This window comes from Merops nubicus, unplaced genomic scaffold (genome assembly GCF_000691845.1).
Source record: "Merops nubicus isolate BGI_N331 unplaced genomic scaffold, ASM69184v1 scaffold36496, whole genome shotgun sequence".
In the NCBI taxonomy this organism is placed as follows: domain Eukaryota; kingdom Metazoa; phylum Chordata; class Aves; order Coraciiformes; family Meropidae; genus Merops; species Merops nubicus.
Window position 1 is genome coordinate 26,739 of NW_008615017.1, and position 23,438 is coordinate 50,176.

The 23,438-nt window shown below is 37.2% G+C and overlaps 1 protein-coding gene across 1 annotated transcript in view; it reads right to left on the reverse strand.

The window, feature by feature from the left end:
- DCP1B (decapping mRNA 1B) overlaps positions 1 to 22,653 on the reverse strand; it is a gene marked incomplete at its 5' end in the record, with an annotated part of 44,890 nt that extends 22,237 nt beyond the window's left edge. The window contains 2 exons of the mRNA XM_008942408.1: positions 19,617 to 19,744; positions 22,613 to 22,653. Coding sequence (XP_008940656.1) covers positions 19,617 to 19,744; positions 22,613 to 22,653 — 169 coding nt within the window. The remainder of the gene's footprint in view (positions 1 to 19,616; positions 19,745 to 22,612) is intronic.
- Positions 22,654 to 23,438: the final 785 nt, after the last annotated feature.

The window sequence follows — 23,438 nt, forward strand, 5'->3', positions numbered from 1 at the left end:
GTAGTATTTGCTTGTATTAGCAGACTCCAAAAGCAATTGCATCTTTGATTTCACAGAACCAAAACTGTGGCACAAAGGGAAAGTTGGCTTTGTTAATGTTTGGAAAGAAAACGAATGCACAGGTGTTTGTGAGATACAAGTGTAATACTTCTATTTCCCCTCAAATTTTTAGCCATGTGTTGTCTTCTACTGTAGCTAAAAATGTTTCAACTGTTTAATACAGCATACTGGTGAAAAGCCAAAAAGAAAAAAAAAACAAACCAAAACCCACCAGCCATCCTGTAGACATACAAAAATAATTTTTAAAACTTGTACAGTCCTTTTTAAGATTAACTTCTAAAAAGTGTGATGATGATTTCTATTTACTTGAAAAAAGGTAAGTAGCATAATACATGCTAGTGGTTCTATGAATGTGAAACCTAAGAGATTATTTGTGCAGTTCAGATGAGCCCTTCTGTTTTGTAACATAAATATTAACATTAAAATATGCATTTTAAATAGACATTAATCATAGAATCATAGAATAATTTGGGTTGGAAGGGACCTTATTGATCATCTAGTTCCAGTGGTCTGCTTATTTCAACAAACATCCAATAATAAACTGTAAACCTGTAGAAAAGCGTGTGAATGATTCACAAGGTTTCAAAACACTCACCTATTATGCAAAACTACAAATCTTTCTGATGAAACACTTTTGAAAATTTGCCCTTCATATCACAAGTAACCTTATATTCTTCCATGCAACAACACAGCAAACAGACTGAAACCTCCAGGCAAGATAATACATCACATCTGGACTGAAGCTTTAAGTCAGGATATTGCAGATCCAGAGACAGTTAGCCTAGATGTCAGCTGAGCTTCAAACCCACCCACCCTTACTTTCTCACATCAGTAAAAGGTAAAGTACCAGTTAAATGGTACTTTCAACCCAGACTAGGAAGCCCAGCTGAAAGCAACCTAAGACCAAAGCCCAAAATTCTGAGCTTACAGCTCAATCAATTCAGTAGTGACATCTTTCAGATCTCTACTACTCTTCTTCCTTCCACGCTTCTCCCATCTGTGCAGAACAGATGAACCCTTCAGAAATACACTGAGAAATAATCACACAGCCTCTCCATTTGTTGCAGCACAGTGTGTTTCGAGGTTGTTAATGCATGGGAGAACAATACACCAGTGAGAAGGCAGTAACTTGGTGGAAATCTGAGATGCCAGGTATTCAGAGTGCACTAATGTATGTTTTCATATTGGGTGCTCATCACTACAGTAGCATATCCTGCTATAATCTCCATTTAAGGAAACAAAAATGTAAACAGTGGTGGTAAAAATCTGTATTTAATGGCCATTTTCTTGATCAATGATGAACACAAAATATGACAACACATACAACTCCAGGACCAACAAAAGAACCAAAGATGATTACAAACTGTAACTGTCAATCTAGGAACCTGGCCCACTCACCACTAATAAAAACTAAATACACATACAGCACAAATTTCACTACAATCTTTCTACCAGAATGAAAATGCTGCACGTCTTATCAGGATTAAATCTAAACAGATTACTGTTATCTGCCTCCCGTCTCTACCAGACTGTTTGACAAAAAGGAAATCCCAATCTAAGCATCATCTGTAGAGTGGCAATTTCACTAAAATGTTAACATATTAAAAATGAATCATGAAACAGTGGAGGCTCAACTGAATCACTAAACAGCAGAAGCACAAAGCAAGTCCTACTGCTGCACAAAAGAGGAAATATGAAGTCACTGTTAGGCCCAGCTTCAGCTGTGAAGTTAGCCAAGAGGAGATTGTTGTAAAAAGAAAAAGAAAAAAAAAAAATCAAAGTATTTTCTGCTAACCAAGTGAGCCAGTTACATGAAAAACAACTAATAAAAGACAAATAAGAGCTACTTCTATACTGACAAGATGGTACACATCTATTTACCCATTTTCAATAGTTCCAAACTCATTTACTAAAAGAAATGAGATTTATTACCAAACTGATCACATTAAAGGAGGGGAAAAAAAAAAAGGCACCAAAGTTATGATGTTGTTAAGATTACAGAAAACTAGGATAAAATGCAGCTATCAGATCAACAAGATACAATTAATACTGAATAGGAGTAAGACAGATAAATTACTTAAAGAATCCAACTGAAATTATTAAATATGAAGGGATATTGGGTTTTAGAATTTTAGAATTTGAAAAAGGTAGGTTGCTCATAAATCAAAACTGAAAAATGTTAACAAAAATCTGTGAAGCTCTTTTAATATAGCTCAGTGATTGAATTTCAGGAAGTATACTATTAAAGCCTTCCATCATGACTTCAGAGCTAATTCTACAGCTTCCATCCTACAATTTTCATTTTTTTGGCTAGGGATTTCTCCTGCCCTCACAAACACTAGAGCACTTGAAACTATTTATAAGCAGGAGCTCACAGCTTCTATCTACCAGAACTATAGATGACAATTTCTAACATCTTAAAATCTGAAACATTTATTACGATGAAGAATTTCTTACCAACTTTCATAATTCATGCTAAGTATCCTAATAGAAAGGAAGGCATTCCTCTAGGATTATTTATTCTACCCTTCATTTTTCTGCTTTCAACTTCCAGCTATTAGATTTTTGTTCTCTTGACAGACGTTTCCATTATCAAAGTTTCAGTTTCAGTGTATTAGCAACACATCAGTTTTAAGCTTTTGCTCCACAGACTGCATACAGTATTTAAGCTTGTTAAAAATAAATACAGAAATATAGTAACTCCTGACTAGAGACTCCCCTGTAACTGGAAACTGGTTTACAATTGCTGGTATTAAAAAGAAATAAAGTGAGCCTTGAACTTTCATGTTTTATTCTTGATATCATGCTTCTTAAGGTCCTTTATTCCCTACATATGGCCTATACTCTTGTTCCTGAAGATGCAAATGCATGCTTGGCTATATTAAAAAGCAGTTTGTCTACACACACCTTACTAGGCAGTCAGACAACTTTATCTTGTTCACCTTTTCTCTTTGCTGTCTGACATTCATGTAATAATTTGACTTTTCAGCATACTATCAGTGCTTGCATTTCTTTTACTAGTACTTTTAGAATACTGCAGCCTCCATTTTGCAGGACCTTCTGAAAAAAGAACCAAAGTAGGTTACATCCACAATAGTTTTTTATCTATGAGTTCTTAAAATGAATTAAAGCATGCCCTGTTAATTTTGTCCTCTTCTATTCCAGTTTAAACAGGATCCCTTTGTCATGATACTGTCTTTACAATTATGATACAAGCTTATGATATACATTCCACTTTGCTCAAGCAGTGAAGAAGACTTGCCTGTTCAAGCTCGATATCCTGCTCTGTTGCACAAACCAAGAGAGGACTGCAACAAATGAAAAGATCTAAAAAACCTGTAGCTAAGGCAGCTGCACACGACCTTGGAAAGCTGAATTCCATCTCTGACACTGCCCCAGAGACATTGTGCAATGATACACAAGTTGTGAAATGTCATCTTAAGTGGCTGTCACTGATTGTATATGTTTCATTTCCCAGTGTTTGATTTGAGATCTTAGACCTGCAATAACACCAGCTACTTAGTATTCAAGTCTGTAAGAAGTGTTTTTGAACATATGAATGATAAGTATATTGCAAAAATTAGGCCTGAGTAACTTAGAGTCATATACCCCGCATTTAACTATCTCTGTATTTCTAACTGCTGTGCCCTAGGATCCCAATTTGTAAAATAGGAATAATATTATTTCTAATCTGAGCAAGGTCCAACAGTTCAGCTTATTAATGAGTTATCAGGTATTATAGTGATTAGTATCACAGAAACCAACAACAAGAAAAAAGGAATTAATAGTCCTCATTGCAAAAGTAGTTGATCACCTAATTTAAAATTCCATAAGCAAAAAAGATTGCAAAAGCAGACTTAATTTTGTTATTTGCTAGTTTAGAAGCCTTAAAGTTCTTTAAGTTCTTTACAGCCTTAAAGTTCTTTCAAACATTTTGATTAGCTATTTAGGTATTTAAAAACAAAACACTAGGAAAAAGAAAATCACCCTATTATATCATATTGATAGCGATGTCGCTCTTCAACAGGACTGGAACTTTTAGGCCTCTTGCTTCTCTACATTGTATAAAGAAGCAGAATACAAAATATACATTAAAAACCGATTTGCTTCTAAATAATGGAAAATTAGTTTAGACATATTCTGTTATTTCTGGAAGTTCTTAGAGGGGAACCAAAATTTTTATGATGTCCCAGGCACAACAATACCAAGAAACTGAAGCAAGGTAAGAATTTTTGAAGAACAAAACCCTGTATTTTGAGATGAGCTTAACTTAAATTTCTGAAAAGCTGATTAAAAAACCCAACCTGTTAAATCATCAGACATTTGTTCTTCCATTTAAAAGTTGATAAAGCTCTTGATACACTTACTTGGGGAACCTGTAGTAGTATTGACAGGGAAAGGGTGATTTGGTATTTCCATTATTTCAAATGTTTAAAATATATATGAACAAGCTGGAAAAAAATAGTTATTACAAGGAAAAGAATCCTTCTCAGAGACATCTTAATGCAAAGAAATGATCACACATGGAGACTGAAACATCTGTTTTTCAGCTTGACCAGTCAAATTCAAGTGTGGAAGGAACTGCTTGAGCAACTTTCTTAAAAAAAAAACTTTACACAAAACCAGCAAGAAAATATAAAACAACAAAACCCCCAACAAAATTCAAAATCTTCTGCACCATCATCTGTTTCATTGTGCCTGGAAATCATGCTGCCTTGCAAATCAACACAAGAAACAATTTTTTGTTACTAGGATGGACCCTGAAATATCTTTGCCATCTTCTACCAGTCATGCCAGTTGGGTGGCCAATTTGCAGACTTCTAGAGAGAGCCAGCAAACACTTCTGATTTCATAAGGCAAAGAGAGGACAACTCGGAGATGGTGGATTGTTTAATCATGTCTATGGTTCTACTGCGATAGACTGAATTCAGGCAGAGTTATAATCAAAATTTGCCAGAAATTCTTAATGAAAAAAACAAATTCTGTAGCAGACAAACAAGATTGGCTTACTGTAATGCCCTTTAAATAGACTCAAAGTAAAGTACTAATATAGTACTCTAGGAAACTTTAAAGCTCAGGTGGTGGAGGCCCCATCCCTGGAGACATTCAAGATCAGGCTAGATGACGCTTTGAGTAGCTTGAGCTAGTTTGAGATGTCCCTGCTTATTGCAGAGGGGTTGGACTAGATGACCTTTGGAGGTTCCTTCCAGCCCAGACATTCTATGATTCTATGATTTCCATAAAGCTCAGCTGATGTAGGAGCCCATCAGCAGGTTCTTTACATGCTGGAAAAAAGCCCAAAGGCAAACTGAATTCACAAGATTTCATGCTGTTGATGCTACAAGAAATTTTTAGTCACGACACAGAAATAGCATCTATGTTATGATCCATCTGGCTTAGTGCATTTATCTTTTTTCCCCTACCAGTGGTTTTTCAGTTGCATTCCCTGCCACTGCCTCATCAGTTCCAAGTAATTTTTAAATCATGATGCATGACACTGAAATTAAGGCAGGAAGTGTGCAGATGCTGGTCTATCAATTTCTTAAACAACAAATTGTTCTTAATAGATCCTTTATTGTTCTTATTTGCAAGTTCCTCTTAAATAACAAGTGGTTCTCATTACTATTTCACAACAGACTTTTGAAATGTCTGCATCATACTGGAGCTCCACTGCCTTTTGTAACGGAAATGATTAAACAGTTTCATGCAAGGAGTGTAAAAGCTAAGTGAAAAGGTTTAAGATAAACAAAGGGTGGGTGAAAGTACTGTTTCATTTTTGATACAGAAAAATGATAGACACTGACTTTGGAAAGGAAGTGAAGAAGTCTGCAACAAGGCTAAAAACTAATCTAAATACCCTGAGTCAACAAAAGCGTCCTTCCTGTGAAAAATTTCTATCAGAGAATGGCTCAGTGGAAAAGAAACACTCCTCAATATTGAAAACACTCCTCAATATTGAAAATTCCTTGATATCTTAAACTATTACCTGTATTAGCTTACCAATGCTCTATATTTCTGCAGCAAACCATAAAACATGTCTTCGATGCACTGAAAGGAAGCCAGGCCCTGACCTACAGGAATCATCTGAACATAATACAAAAATGCCATTTTACAAATCTAGGTTAAATATATATCCATACCTTCTACTACCAGAAAAGCTTGCACTAACGTAACACTATCACAAGTGGAAGAGATTAAACCAAAAAACATGCTCTTGATCCTGTGCTCATCATATTGTACCCAGCAGCTGAAAGCAATGAGAACTCCCCTCAATCGAGAAGAGAACACCAACCTCTGTCTTTCCAACCTAGAGGGAAAAAATGTTTGCTTTTATTTTAAAAAACAGGAAGAAGAGCTGCCTTCACCTTCTCAATTTTCAGCCTTCTTATGTCCATCCTGCCTTCCACTAGGTAAAGAAAAGTAGCAGCTTGTGGTTTTTTTTGGTGGAGTATCTGGACTTCTAGGCCTGTGGAAATAAAGCCTGCTCTACTCGATGTGACAAACAGTTGGTAGAGGACTCATCAGGATTTGAATGTCACAGTTTTCATTTATAATTTAGCCAAATCTAAGAATATGTTCCCCAAGATTTTCAAGGTGCATCTCTGAGGTACCTGCCAAAGGTCAAACCACATCTCCAATTCCAGCTATAGTCAAGTTCAAGATCAGGTTCTTTTCCAAACTCTGCCAATGCCCTTTTTTTTCAGTGAAATAGAAAAGAAAGAAGACTATTTTAACCTCATATAGGTGTTCAACAGGTTATTTCATGGGGTACTTTTTTCCCCTCCTGAAACCTGAATCTTTACTATAATCAGTCTGATGAGCTGTCACCCTAAATGGTTTAACTGCCACAAAATTATTAACAGCTTCAAAAAGGGCTTCATGAAGAAAATAAGCAACCTTAACTACAGGCGATGTTTCAAATTCTGACTGTTGTGATCTCATCTCTTATTTCTTCATTGCATACCTTCAGATCCTGAGTAATGGAAATACGTTTGCAGATCTGGCCTAAATTCTTAACCTGCAACAACAAAAGTCTAAGTTGCTTGTGTATATGTACTTATTCTTGCAACAAGTAACACATGAGAAATACCCCAAAACTAACAGAAAAAGAAAACCCCCTCTTTATTTCTCCATTTGTATACTCTGTACATACCACCATTTTGGAGGCAGGCAATTTCTTCATTTTTTTCTACACCGTCCCTATTTCTGAAATGGTTAAAAAAAAGAATAAAAAAGTCCAGCTAGAAATAGGTAACAGTAAAGTCAACTACTCTTCCTGAAATTTCACACATTTAGTTTGTATTTACAGCGTATCTTAGGTATTTGCTTTTATTGATTTGCCACAGCCTGTTAACATGTTACATTCAACACATTTAGAAGTTCTTCTCTACTGCTCTGTAGCCACTCCCTTCTCTTACAGTCAGCTGTTACATTGTCTTCAATAACATCCCCTTATCTGTAGAGCTGCTCTTGGGAGTTTTGAGTGCATATGATTCTTAGCCATACAATTTCACAGAAAGTCACAGAAAGGACTTTCACAGGCAAACAGTAATAGGTTTACTCCAGTTGTGGGTAAAGTATACTGTGGGTTCACAGTATACTCACAAGCTAAATATCAGTAGATGGCTGCACCTTGGGTCTTTATCATTCACATGTGGTCAGTGCACTTTTACATGCTTGAAAATGGAGGATCATTAAATTTAAAGTATTTATAAAAATGTTTATACTACATTTTCTGGCCTACTTTTTTCCTGGGAAAGTTGTAGTAATTTCTTTCATGAAGATACAAACACCACCTCTTTGAACTACCTTAATGCTTTTTTCTTTGAATTGTCGTAATTCTTTTTTAACAGATTGGTATACCTTTTAAAACTTTATTTTAGTGATTGAAATTAGCATTCAGATTACTATGAACATTAGCCACCTTGCACACAAGACATTCTGTGTGGGTATATGTACTGAGGGAGAAACAGAATGTCCTCCTGAGATCAAGTTTGTCACACAGAAAATGGAATTTAAGCAGTAAACATTTCCTTGTGTTAAACCTGTAATCCAACAGAAAAAAACCACACATTTATCAAAATCATTTTATATTAGCAGCTAGACATTTCACAACAGCATCACTGGAAGGTACCCTGCAGTTCTGAATCACTGAATATAAAGTAGAGATACATGTAGAGTCAAAGATTTGGAATTTTGCATTGAGTGATTTTCATTACAACAACTGTATTATTTTGACACAAAGTAAAAATGCATATTTCATTTTGCTTCAGAAGTCAGCAGTATTTTACTAGCTCATGCATAATCCTTTAGGAATAGAACATACCAGTAATCATCTTCTGCTTCCCCAGTCTCTCCCCTCCTTTAGCTTTTAACTCTCTCAGTGCAAATTTGAACCTCTCCTTTGTTTTTTTGTTTGAAAGAGAGATGTAGAAATTATTCATATGAGAGAAACCAGAATAAAACCAGAAGAAAGATGACAACAACAGGAAAAAAAGAAGGAAAGCACTGGAGGAAGGCCTAGGATACCTTACATAAAAATCCAGTGTTATTTCCCTCCTTCTCTAATTACTATGAAACTTCACAAGCTCTTCATTGAGAGATGCTCCATAGAGGATATAACACTGTAAGTTAAGCAAATAATACTGCAGTTTTACAGAAAGGCAGTCTGTTTCACAGAGACAAAATAATTGATGGAGCTCAAACTGAAAGTCCATATCTTGTCTAAGACAATGACCAGTACCAGACAATTCATAGGAAAAATCTTCCTAGTGTCCCATTATTGTTGACTTCTGACCTGAAACATGTGTCTTACATCACTTACATTTCCCCGCCTCCCTCAGGGCTACAGGATCTCTGTTTTGTTTTAGTCACATAAATAATATCTCTGCTATGCAAAAGGATTACTGAAATAGGCTCCAAAAGACCTAAGAGTATGTCCAACATAATGGAGCCAGCATGTAAAACTCACAATTTTAAGGACTGATTTTAAGCAATACATTATGATATGAAGACTTCATGTTTTATAAATTTTAACGTGAGCCCTGCATTGCAAACCCAACAGGCAGAATGCAGCTGCAGCCATTAAAGCACAGCAGGCAGCAAATATTAAGCTCAGTGCTGTTACTAGTTTGTACACCAGTTAAGACAAAAAAGCAACACTGCATTTGCAGCCTCAGTGGAATTCCACTAGAGCAGTTGCACCGTGTTTCTGTATAGAACACATTCCTTGTCCTTTAAAGGTTATGCTATCTTATACTTGAGAAGGGTTTCTTTCTTCTTTCCTCTCGTAATTGAAAAGTATTGTTTACTGCCGATTTAAGGCTTGTTTTGACCAAAAGAAAGCTGATGAGGCACTCAAGAGCTTGCATTAAATCAATACTAGACAGAAGTGAGCAGCTTGTATACGTGCTGTGGGATACACTTGCTCACATATTTATCTTCCATGTTTTGAAAGAAGGTTACAAATATTTTTTATATATACACACATATAAAAGAGAGCGAGTGAGCAAGCTCACATTCCAAGAGAAGTTTTCTGACTATGTCAGGAGTGAAGTACACCCCCTACTAGACAAACCTATTTTTTTTTTTTTTAAACACAAGAGGATATTATCAGAGAAGTTTGTGCTGATATACAGAAACCAGAGATCGTCATGGCTCGGTGAGGTGATGAGCTGACGGGTGGATGGCACCCATTATCTTCACTTCTCAATCTAAGTTTTCCTGAAAAACTACAGGGGGGAGGAGAAGGCTCCAACGGAGCATAAGGCACAGAGGACAAGAAAAGGATTAGGAGTGAAGAGCAAGGAAAAGAAGGATAACACAGGAGATATTGCAGAGGTTTCAAAGAGCAAGAAAATAGTTTCTAGATTAAAAGACCAAGCTGCCAGCAGTTTAAGCAAGTGCCAGGTTTTAAGTTCTGTACAAGGCTATTCCACAGAATAACTCTGAAGTGAGAAACAACTGACCAAAAGGAATTTTCTACGTACTGAAAATATACTCAAGTTCATCTGTTTCAGCTCTCCTTGGAATTTTAAAATGTTTCAAGCCCTTGTTCGGCAAGCGTATCATCCGCTGCCCAGCCACCAGCCAGGGGAACCCGAAACCAAGTACAAGGGGAAGCTGGTGCATGAAACTCAGCTCAACTGCTTCTACATCAAACCTGGAGGTAAGACAACAGTACCTACTTGGGGGCACACAAGCTGTACTGCTATCTACCTGCTTTGATAAGTTCTCTTTCTGTCTAAACAGCATAGACTGTAAAATGTATGAAACTGCACTAATAACTTACAATAGTAGTTGGGGATAATGGACCATATGTGTGATCATGCTACCACAGGATTGACATAATTCTGGTAATTCTTAAATCTGTGGAGTTAAGCAAATGGATGGCTTCTCTTAGGAATATATTGTCTTTTGAGCACCTAATGAACCACACTTTGCCAATTCTAGTTTGACACGAGAGGGAAAAGGAAAAAAAAAAAAGAAGAAACAAGAAAGAAAAAGGGCTTTTTGTAGAAAAAAACGCTAAAATGTTTAAAATGTACAAAAGCTGAAAATATTAAATGCATGGGTATGCATGTGAAGGGACTATTCTGACAAGGGGGGTTATGCAACAGATTTCTGAAAAGCAATTAGCTGTAACATTTTTCATTTGCTTTAGAAATATCTAGGCATTCGTGTACATATTGACACTGATCTGGAAACACCTACAGTTTTATACGATACAAGGAGGTGTGTATTAAGTAGGGGGCATACAGGTAGTCACATGAAAATAACCTCGCTAAAAAAAAAAAAAGTATTATCTGTTTCAACATGAACTCTTGAGCTTTACTGCATCATATTCCTATCTTATCTTGAAAAGATGTCCAGCATTCCCAGCACTGGCAGTACACTCTCAGCAGTAAACGTCCAGACAAGCTAATATGTTGCTTATATCCTGACATCCATAAATGGGAAACAAGGACTGTGTCTAACAGATACAGAGAGTATTATACTCCTTCCATTCCATACAGAAGCTCACCCACAACTGCAGGATACTTGTTACATGCTTTTAGTTCTATTCCATATACTTTTGCTACCAGTTTGTTTGCCCAGGCAGGGATACAGTTCCACCATACACAAAATTACCAGCCACCATAGCTTTGTTATCTTAGGTCCTTAGCCTGGTTCTTGTCATGTGACATATTGTTTCTCTGACTTTCAGACTGGACTCCATCGTTCCACATAACTGAAAGTCTATGTTAATATTAGTGCACTTTTCCTTACTTTTTTTTTTTTTTTAACCACCTTCATCACACGACAGAAACACATCATTAGAGAAAAAAGATGGCTGTAGTCATCAGAGTTACAAAACCCTGCTTTACGAACTAAAAGCATTCTAAATTGTTTGCTTTTCTCAGTCAAAGACTTCTGTAGCTGGTACCAAATCCCTGGGGTAGGAAAGGTGAGGAAATAAAAACAAAATAATCTTTTCAGGAAAGTCCAAATAGAAATATCTGTGCTGAATTGGGTGGGGTAAAAAGGGACATGGTTTTATGCATCAAAACTTACATTTTAATCTTAAGGCCTTCACAACTGACATGTAAAATTTCCATGGAAAAAAAGACATATTATATTAGAAAGAAAATATGAATAAAAAGGCAGCCCCGGAAAGGATAAATTTATAAATACTCACCCATACGAACAATTTTGCTTTAAAAATCACAAACACAAAAGGGATAGTACAATTGTTCCTCTGTTGTTTTTGTTTGTTTGTTTGTTTATTTGATCCCTAAAAACCTAAATCACCGAACCACATTTACTCTCAACATTAAGCACAAAAAATCCCAATACTCTAAAGCAGAATTAACCAGTACCTGCTAATCCTAGAATCACGTTAATTCAGCTTGGCTGGGGCCTCTGCAGGTCTGGACTTCTGCTGAAAATAGGGTTTGCTTCAGCATAACAGTTAGAAACATAAGAAATTTTGATCAACCACAAGTTACCACAGAAAAGTATATTCTATGGCACTTTTCCAGTAAATCTATTTTAAGTAATTTCATTAATATGCATACTTCTTTACAACAGATTATCCTGACCCTTTCACTATATTAAAAATCCACTCCTGCTTCCACAGACTCAAGCAGAGTTTAGTGACAAATGTCAAAAACAGGTGCATCAGGTTGTGTACTCTAGAACAGGGAAGCCAAAACACAAGACCTCATAAGTTCTGATCTTAAAAATCACCTGCCTTGAACCAGCACTGCTGCATGTCCATCCACAACTAATTGCAAAATAGTGGCATAACTAATGCCATCAAGTTACAATCTCAAGAGGCAAGCATAAAAGATTTTTAGGCATCCTTGAAAATTAAAATGAGAGACAGAAAGCACAATCTAATACATAAACATACATATTTTATGATTTATAAAAATCTAAATATATACATCTTTTCCAAGAGGCAGTTTTTCTTGACATTCTGAAGCAAATTTTGTCATCTTCTAAGCATTAAAATAGTGAGTAGCTGAAGTATAGACCACAATGGGAGGAACTATACGGGAAATGTGGTAGGATATTAGTAATGCTTTTATAGATGTTTTTATAAACTGGTCTAAGAAGAGGTAATTTCTGAAGTGTAGGTACAAGCAAGTCAGTAAACTGAGTGCTATACAGCTTCTGACATGAAAAAAAAACCAAACCTCTCACTATGCACCTGATAAGCAAGTTTCTTCCTGCGCCTATTTGCTTCTCTCAAAAAAAAGTTCGCAAATGACACAAACTGTAAACAGATTTAAAACCAAAACAAACCAAACCAAACAAACAAACAAAAAACCCAAACGTGCAACATGACAAAGCTCATTCTGTGACTTTAATTTTCTGGGTTTAGAATCAGCTCATACTACAACATTAATGTATTTTCAGTATGCATATCTTCCTTTTAAATTTAAAAAATGAAAATAATATCTGTGCTTAACAGTGTTAGCATTCCAACACGCTCAGCAAAACTGAGGTTTCACTCGAAGGTCAATAACATCCAGGGAAAATAATCGTGACCTCTGCTGCTGTTCTGCCTTGCTGGATGCATGATGATTTTTATAATGCTGATCAAAGGACAGAAAGTGGCACGGGAAGAAGTAATTTGTTTATTTCTCTGAGACAAAGATGTCTCCAAGGACAGATCCTCAGGTAAACTACAAGCATTTGTATTCTGAACAAATGGCAGTAGTCAGTCCAGGCAGGCTTTAAAAAGGAAAAAAAAAAAACACCTTTAGCCAAATCTGTTTAGCAAATGGCAGAGAAGAACATACCTCTAATGAGGGCAATGCTCTTCTGCCAAAATTACTTTGGATTTCTATAGTTTAACCCTTCATTTTCCAAACACTTTTATTCCGAATTGACAAACATTTTTCAAAGAGTTTTAAACTACAAAAATATTTTCTTCAACAAAACATGTGGGTTCTAGTAGGCCAGAATAATAATTTTGCAATCAAACAACCTAAAAAAAAAAAAAAACACACCAGGTTTTAAATTATTCAGCTGTGACAAAAACATTGTGTTTTGCTTAATGATGCATTGAGAGAAAGCCATGTAATATCTCTGAATCAGCAGACCACTGAATGTAGAAAAAAAAAAAATAAACGGAATGAAGTTTGTTTCAAAATTCAAAAAGACCAATGAGCATTTTGGGAATAATCAGCTGAATACACATTTCAATTTACTGTGTTCATCCTGTCAAGTTTTTTTGTTCTCGGACCAGATACTGTACGTTGGCAGGTAGGAGGCAGATAAACAAAGCTCTCCATTTTAAACTGACATTTTTACTGAAACCGAAAATCAAACAGAACCTCTATTACACTGTAAAAACAAAGCCTGGAATATCTATTTATACTGTCTCAATGGAAAAAAAATTGAGCAAATAATTGTTCATTGGTCAATATTCAGAAGGCTAAGTCTAAATACATACACAGATAAATTTAACCACCAAATGCTGGTTTAATTCTCAAATAAAAACATTTCAGAGGAAATAGTAGATTTAAAATATTGAACTACAGAATATGTAACATAGGATAGACTAAGAACATATTTCAGGGTAAAAAAAAACCCCACAGTATCCAAAATAAGACTGTTTTTCAAGCCATACACATTTTTACATATTACTGTCATCTCCTGCTTTCCTTTAAGAAGTAAACTACTAATAGTCTTCAAACTAAGATGTCCTTTACATGAGAAATGCTACTTGCAGGGTCAAAAGGTCTTCAGAACTGCCTATGGAAATGTGACACTTGTTACCCAGGTAGTATTTTTCATCAGGGTGTATTTACTTAGAAGGGTGAACTGGAATGTGCAACAACCTGTCTCCAAGATGAGTTGTTCAATTTGAGAGTGCTCAAGGATGCTAAAAAAAATAACAGTTTGAGAAAAATACACATCGTTATCTTTTCCTAAACATTTTATAATCACTTGCCCCCAAACATATTTGGAAAAGTTCATATATAAATAATTATGATCTATGGAGGAAAAAACCCCAACAACCAACCACAAATGAAACCCAAAACTTATGCTACTACTTTGGACAGCTGGCAGGCTTCCCTCTCCCTCCCACTGCATCACATCTACTGGATGTCTTTGCAGTGTGGGAATCTGGGAAAATAATACTAGATTTTCAGGGTTCTGCTAGACCTATGGTGCCAGGTTAAACTGAAACTGGTATGAGATTAGGCACGTATCACATATGCCTAGACAGCTTTACTAAACCCAGGCATGTCTGGTCTGCCTTTGTACAACTTCCTGACCCTCTGCGAAAGCCCAAATTCAGTAGGATATGCCCCATCTGACTAGGAAGCTTCAATCAGTTTCAAACCTAGGAGATGACAAGATCAAAGGCCTTGCTATAAATGTGGCACAGAAACTAAAAATAACTTCTATGCCCAAATAGGTATAGAATCTAGTCAGATATAGAGTATTTCTTGATCTGTCACATCATTTCTTTCTCCACTTGCTACAGCACAAAAGGACCCAATTAACTTGTATCAGATCATTGCCATAATTGGTATACTAATTATTAGAAGGTAGGATCTTGTATTTTCTTCCGGCAGCTGAAATGCTCAAAGTAAAGCTACTTTAAGATATGCAACTTAATATTCACCAAATTCTGTGTCCTGTAAGCACAAAAAACAGTATTCAGTGATGAAATGATAAATCAGTCAACTGAAGAAATGGTTCACTGACCGAGCATCCACTCACATACACACCCAGTACAGGACACAGTTAGGAAAGTTGTGAGTAAATTATTATATAGCTGATCAGTGCTGAAGGGAGACAATGATTTCAACCACTACTTCACAGTTAGCCATTTGTTCTGAACTATCTCATGTTAATCAGCATCAGGTCTTAGGCAACAGGCTCCAAACACTGGCTTTCACAATAAATGTCACCAAAGATTAAGGAAAAAAAAAACCCAGTAATTATGTAGTTACCGTACTCAAGTATAGACCCCAGGAAATTTTTTAAAAACCTTAAAATCGTTATGTTTTAAACAAAAACAGAACTACTGTCTTGCTCACAGAAAGGAAGCATCTAAAATTACAGTTAACTACGAAAGTTTAAAAGGTCACTTTGATCTATAAACCTGCTGCTCCTTGGTGGGCAGGATTTCTGCTGGCATTAAAAACTGTAATTTGAGCTTCCCTCCTGGCTTTGAAATGAATAACCCTAGCTCTAGCCTAACAGATTTCCCAAAACTAAACTTTTCTGTGAAATAGTGGATCTGTGCAAACCTTAACTGGCACAGATCCCAAATCCAGCCTGAAAAGTCCAGGGATTAGACTGTAGGTGTCTGCAACACAGTGTTTAGACAGTATTTCAACTTCAGATGACCAAGATAATATGGAACAATGGAACAAACACAAAACCCCAAAAAGTAAAAAGATAAAACTATTCCTTTTCTTATTTTAAGTACTCATAAAACTTATATTTATTGTGCAATATTTTGGAAAGCTTTTTCTATTGTAATCATACATTGGATGCAAAGTAATATTTATAAAATGACAACTACAGTATGACAAAATGTTGGTGTATTTGTCCAGCACACAAGTATCACCTTTTGCTGCCAAGAGCATTTATTTATCAGCCACAAATATTCAGCTGGTTTCAACAAACATTCAGAATACTGGAAGAAACACCACCAGACTGGACTTCTTTAATCCTTCAAATACTTACTTTTATATTTTTCTGGTATTTACATTGCCACAAACCCCATATTTAAGTCCTGTTATATTGGAAAGCAACTATAACAATTAGAAAAATACAGCAAACTCTGCTGGTTCTGATACATCTAATAAGAAGATACACATGAAAAAAAAAAGAGTAAAAAGTCACAAAGTAAAAAAAAAAAAAAGTCAGAAAATTGTCACTTGTTTCCAGATCCTGTTAACTACTACTGCAAAACAGGCCAAGTAAACAGCTGTTGCTGAGTACTCCTTGTTAATATATGGAAGCAGAGGATAAAAATAGTATTATAAGATTAGGGTCTAAATCCACCAGTTTTGGATAAAAACTCCATTTAATAAGGAAGAAGCCTGAAGTCTGACTTTTTGGAAAAATTATAAAGGCAAGTTGTATAATAAAGCAAAACACAAGGAAAATATTCATATAGAAAATTCAAGAGATATTCAGAATCATATTTGGATAAGGCCCTAGTGAAAACAGATATTTAATGCTGAGGAGGTTCTTCTATTTTATGTAGCAAAGGCTTTAAGAGACACAGTAAGGAAGAAAGGGCTGGAGGTACCAATGTCTCAAAGGAGAAATCAGCATGTGAATAACCTGTAGGGACCTAAAAAAAAAACCTGGAAAAGTTAAATGAATTTGCAAACGACTTTTCTTCTATGAGTCTGTAATGCCAGTTTGCTCTGGAAACAGAAGTTTCCATAAAAATCTGAGAACACAACAGTTTTTCCTTAAGTACGAAGACCTGCAGTTTGATTGAAGAACTAATGATTAAGCCTTTGTAAGAGTATTTTAGGAAGATAAATTACTAGGGGTAACAGATCCCTACACCTGCAACACCTGATACTAACTGAGATCCTGAAGTTGTGGATTTTTTTAGTAATGCAAACATGAATCTTTTTGCAGACAACAAAATTCTCAAATTAAATGACAGATACATGGTTAGATATAGGCAAGCCTATTTAGGTAAAAAACAGACCCACAGACTCAGACTGAAGATGGCTTTATAAAACTGGGAGTACACTGGCTGGGGATCTTGTAATTTCTTTTTTCATGATTTCACTCAAAGGAATGATACAGTCAAGAGAGCCACGAGGTCAAGAAGCTACCAGATCTTGTGGTGGAGAGGTCCTAAATGGAAAGAAAGGTGTTGTTACTTTCATGTTCCCACTATGAAATTGTCAGTGTAGGTGGTGTGGGTTCACCCCAGCCAGCAGCTCAACCCCATGCAGCTGCTCCCTCCCCTCAGGGGGATGGGGAGAGAACTGGAAGGGCAAAACCAAGAAAACTCATGGGTTGAGAATAAGGACAGTTTAATAGGTAAAGCAATGCTCTGTGTGCAAGCAAAGCAAACCAAGGAATTAATTCACTCCTTTCACTAAGCAGGAAGATTTTGAGCCACTCCCAGGAAAGCAGGGCTTCATCATGTAATGATTACTTGGAAAGACAAATGACATAACTCCAAACATCCGCCCATCCTACTCCTTTGCCCAGCTTGTATTGCTGAGCACAAGGTCATGTGGTCTGGGCTATCCCTTTAGTCAGCTGGGGTCAGCTGTCACAGTTGTGGCCCATCCCAAATTCTTGAACACCACCAGCCTACTCACTTCTGGGGCAGTGTGACAAATAGAGAAAGTCTTGATGCTGTGTGAACATAGTTCAGCAGTAACTACACCAACAGAACCATTGCCTAGACAAAAGAACCCAGAAAAGAAGTCTTCTGCAATTTGCTGTTGAACAATTACTCAAAAAGCCCCAGACAAGCCAACAGACTTGAATATAAGTCACTGTTCAGAAGCACATATTAGTATTATATTTGATACCCTACAAATCTAGTCTGACGTCTCTTAATCAACAAATGGCTTACACCCTCCCCAAACCTCCCCATTTTTCTCCTAATAAAATCCAAAATGAATCACAGTTTACATGTAGTAATCAGACTAAAGATGTCTTTCTTCATGTCTGTCTAGTTATGACAACTTCTAATTACTCTTTACACCAATTGTCTCAAGAAAAATGAAAAGTTAATAGATCAGATTTCAAAAGGTAGATGTTAGTATATACATACATAAACTCCTAATGGAATTTCAAAATGAGATGAAAAAGATTGCATATACACAGATAAGACTCTTCAAAATCAGATGAGATAAATAGGTCTCATGGTACTTAAAATCCTAATGTCTGGTCTAGCCTCAGTTCGCCTGGAGTTGTCTGCATTTCTTTACAGTTTCTTTGGGAATTTCACTCCTTTGCCAACCTATTAAATACTCTCAAAAACAGAAGTTTTACTGAGGTTATCTAGAATGTTATTTCTCTATTGTTTCTACCACATAGTGTTTGTGAACAACAGGATTCCTTCCTGAAATACTTTCCAACTCCAAATTAGTTTATGAAGTCAGAAGGTCTAGCAGATTATCAAACTGGGCTGCCGTGTATGGCATGCATTTCCTCTGCTTTTACTTCATCCAGAGGGAACACTTCTGCATCACAGCTTACATAAACCATTTTTGCAATCTGTTTTTATGAATCAAGCACAAAGTATAGACCATACTGCAGCTCTGCTTCCAAGTACAGATATAAATGGTGTATTTATAACTGCTCATGCTCATATAATTGCATGTTGTAACAGTCTGTGTGCATAGCTGCTTGTAGAAGTACAGCTTTCTCACATCTTCCACTTGTTCCTGAGTCTGCCTCACACTTGCTAATCTCACATAAGGATAATCATACAACATAAACACCCAAGTAATAGGCACATTTAAACACCCAAGAGCCCCAAGTAATAACTTTGTCTTTCATCAGGATTTAAATTAGGCTCAACACTATGTTGTCAAAAGTTATCCCTAATAGCTGATAAGTAACTTCGCTTCCAACTTGCTATAAGAACAGTATTTTGGAGCTGGAGCAGAAGACAAGGTGTGAATTTACTGCATTTTTCTATTTTTATGCAAAAAAACAAGACTACTAATATCATCCCAACCTGCAGTAGATCTGCTTTATGGTGAGACTTCCCAACACTGACGGGTATACTCAGAACACACACACAATGTACCTGTGACTCTCTACGTCCACCACATAAACACGACCATAAAAATCTACTATGGAATTTACTGTTAAGCATACTTATACTTTCTTCAGAAGAGTGGCATTTTAGGAAGTACTGAGTGACTTACTCTTCTCTCCCAGCACAGCAAAAAAGCAAAATGTATTCCTTCAATTGCAACAGTTAGCCAGGTAGTTGCAGTCTTAAAAGCTGCAGTCTCATCATTTGGACTGCCTTAACCAAGAACAGACTCTGAAGATGGGCCGAGTCCTTCAGTGTTTAACCCAACCTGTCACATACTTACATCTGGCATTTCTGTACAGTAGAAAAGGATCCTGCAGCTGGAAATCAAGGTCCTTGGTAATAGGTTCTGTTCGATTTTCCATGCTCAGTCTGTTCATAATTGTGAAACCGTGCCTTGGAGAAGCCGATCTGAAAATTATCAAATAGAAATCACATCAAAACAAGGAAAAAAAAAGAAATTACAAAAATTTCTTTGTTGTACAATCCTTCAACTTATTTTTTTTTCCTAAGAGATACTAAAAAAATCTGATTTTGTTGCCACGGAAATAACAATTGACTCCTGCAGCGTTTTGAGCAATCTTTTTAATTATCTCAAAGCCCTGCAATATGTATGAGAAATAACAGAAGTACCATTGGGCTCAAAATAGCTAGAGAGTATGCCATGTCTGTGATACTACCATTTGAGGTCCAATGATTTAGTCACAGCCTAATTGTATCTGCATGTCCACTTCAAGTTACAAGGCCTACAACTTCTGAACAGGCATGATGTTACAAAATGCCACTTTGTCCCACACCACCAGCATCTTGTTATCTAGCCACTATTATCTACCCTATAGTTGCTCATTGGACTAGAAGACAGCATTTAGAATAATTCATTCATGGGCCAGAGCAAGTATATATTTTAACACTCAGCTTCACAACTGCAGATAGTAACAGTCATCCCAGATGGGATTTTCCATACCATCTAAAGGGTAAGAACAAAAGTGAGGGTGGTGAAACACTGGAACAGGTTGCCCAGAGCAGCAGTGATGCTCCATCATTGGAAGTGTTCAAGGTCAGGATGGACAAGGTGGCTTTGAGCAATATGATATAGTGAAAGATATCACTGCCTGCAGCAGGGGGATTAGACTAAATGATCTTTAAAAGTCTCTTCCAGCCCAAACCGTTCTATGATTCTAGGGCGCTAAAACACTATTCTCATTCATGGGAGTTACACTTCAAGTCACTTGAGATAATTTTCATTAACGTGAGCTGTTAAGCCTATTGTGGTTCTGACAGGAGATACTAATTTGAAACTCGGTATGACAATAAAGCAAAACCCAATGGCTAAACATTTGGGAAAAGTGCCATCTCTGGTAATTGCTGGTGGGTGGATTTCTCTGTGAAATCCACAGCACAAGAACCTGCATTATAGGATCGGAGTCAACAGAAAATTAAACAAAAGTGGAACCCTTAGCAAGAATCCTTGTTTGCAGCAGTCAGTACTTCACTTCAAACAAACACACAACAAATCTATCCGCTTCCACTGGCATTAGCCCAGTTGGAAGTCTGATTTTTTGCCCGCTCCTCAGAATTTGCAAAGATTACTTTATGTCGTCACAACAGCAATGAGAAGCAACAAAGGCAAGATCAGCAGTCTCCAACCTATGGTCTGTTGGCAATGTTTTTTCCACACGACTTTATGACTTTGTTCAAAGCCACAGGAAACTAATGTTAAACCTGATAAGGAGAGCAAGGTATGATGTTACTCACAGCTCCCAACCTGTTCCATACTGTTGCCTACAGTGTACCAATCTCTTCTGTAAATGGAAGCTTCTTCAACCAACAAAAAAGAACAGTGAAGATTCACAGACAGTAGAAGTGCCAGGTTATACATTCTCAGTTCCAGAGTTTTCAAACCAACACACCAGATAAATACTACTTCTGTTTTGCAATCCATAACTAGCCACTTCCAACTACTGCGTGCAAAACTGAGGGCCAGTTCCTTCCTCTTGTGGTGGTAAGTACAACAGCACCTTACCTCCACTCATCTGAAAGCAACTTAGAAAAAAATCCTGATGATCACTTCCACTGCTGAGATAAAAGAGCTCAAAAGATTAAAATCTCTTGTTTTCTCAGTTCTCCTACCAGATCCTCATCAATATAAATGCTGAAGAAAGTTTCCTCTTTGGTGTCCCATGCCAGTCGCTAGCAAAAGATCTGCTTACTGTATTATTTTCTGATTTTAACAACAGCCAAAGGGAAATGCTGCAGCACTAACTTGGAAACCCAAATATAGTGCAGGCTTCACAACAGTTCTAAGGTATATACTAGAATAAATTATGTAACCAATGCTTTGAGGAGCCAAAACCAGAGCTGCTGCTGGAAGAAAGCATTAAAACCCATCTGAAACATTGGATGAAATATGCATGAAAAATGAGTAATCAGACAGAAGCAGTATGAAAGTCCCTCAAGTAGAGAACACAATACTTCCAAAGTTCTACCATTCCCTTACTTTAAGGAATATCACTATTTATTTCACTGTGGTTTGGTTTTTTTGTGTGTGTGTGGTTTGTTTTTTTTTTGTACTGACACCTTTTAAACTGCAAATGCTATATCCTATTTAAAAAAATGTAACAGATTTCTATGGTCTACCCATAGAATCACAAAATATTTGGGATTGGAAAGGACCTTTAATGGTCATCTAGTCCAACCCCCTTGCAGTCAACAGGACATCTTCAACTAGGTCAGGTTCCTCAGAGACCCATCCAACCTGACCTTGAAAGTTTCCAGGGATGGGGCATCTACCACCTCTCTAGTCAACCTGTTCCAGTGTCTCACCACTCTCATCGTAAAAAATGTCTTCCGTCTATCTAGTCTGAATCTCCCCTCTTTTAGTTTAAAGCCATTACCCCATGTTCTGTCACAACAGTTCCTGCTACCAAGATTGCTCCCGTCATCACTGGAAGCTCCCTTTAAGCACTGCAATGCCCCAGTAATGTATTCCCAAAGCCTTCTCCTCTCCAGGCCGAAGAACCCCAAATCTCTCAGTCTGCCCTCACAGCAGAGGTGTTGCTGCATGTTGAGATTTAAATTACATTTGGAAGTCTTATCCAAATACAAAGTAGCATTTCCTTCTCAGTGTTTTCCTCTTTGCATTTGCCTCTGCCAATTTCAGTTTCTTTTTAACCCCTGAATAAGGATGAGCAGTTTACTTCATTCAGCCATGCTTCATCCCAGTTAGCTTTTCCACATCCACAGGTTTCACCTGCGGACACTGAAGCATTACATCCTCACCTTGTGTAAACAAACAGTGTTCCCTCCACATCAGTCTTCTCCTGAAGAAAAGGAAAGTTAAGAAAGTTGAGATCAGGGCAGTGTTTTGCTCGCTATCACTGAGCCCCCCTTAATCTTTGTTTTACCAGTATCATCAGTTACACCTCTCTCACTTAATTCATAACAAAATAACTAAACCCAACTCCATTGGCTGGTGGCAAGACACTACAGCTAGCACAGGTCACCATTCAACAGACCCAAGTTTTATGACAAGGTGTGAAAAGACTAAATGCGCAACACCATGAGACTGATCACTGTTGTGGATTAACTCCCCTCTACATCCAAGAGTGACACACAGACCAGGTTCATGTAGAGGATTTCCCAAACAGTGCCTAGTCAAGGGGAACCACACGAAATGCAGATTGCACAGGTTCTTTAAACGCAGCCCCAAAGCCCCACCATTACAACAAACCAAGAACCACTTGCAAATAGGCAGAATGTTCCATTACCATGAGTCTCTCCAACTAATTTTTTAAATAGCCTTTTGACTCTTCGTAACTCCACCCCCGTCTGTACATATTTTAGTTCCATTACATACATTCAGATAGCAGAGGAGCTCCCAAGGCCCACGCTCTGGTTTAACCCCCAGTCACCTACAGCAGGACAGAGCTTCCACAGCCCCAGAAGCCTTTCAAAACCCGCTTCCTGGGGCAGCACGGGGCTTCTGGCAGCCCCCAAAGAGGCTGAGGTGGACACAGTCCCTCAGGCGGCTCGGTGACAGCAAAGGACACCCGCAGACACCCCTCAGCCAAGGCAGCACCTACCCCTTCCCCTCCTGCCCCTCAAG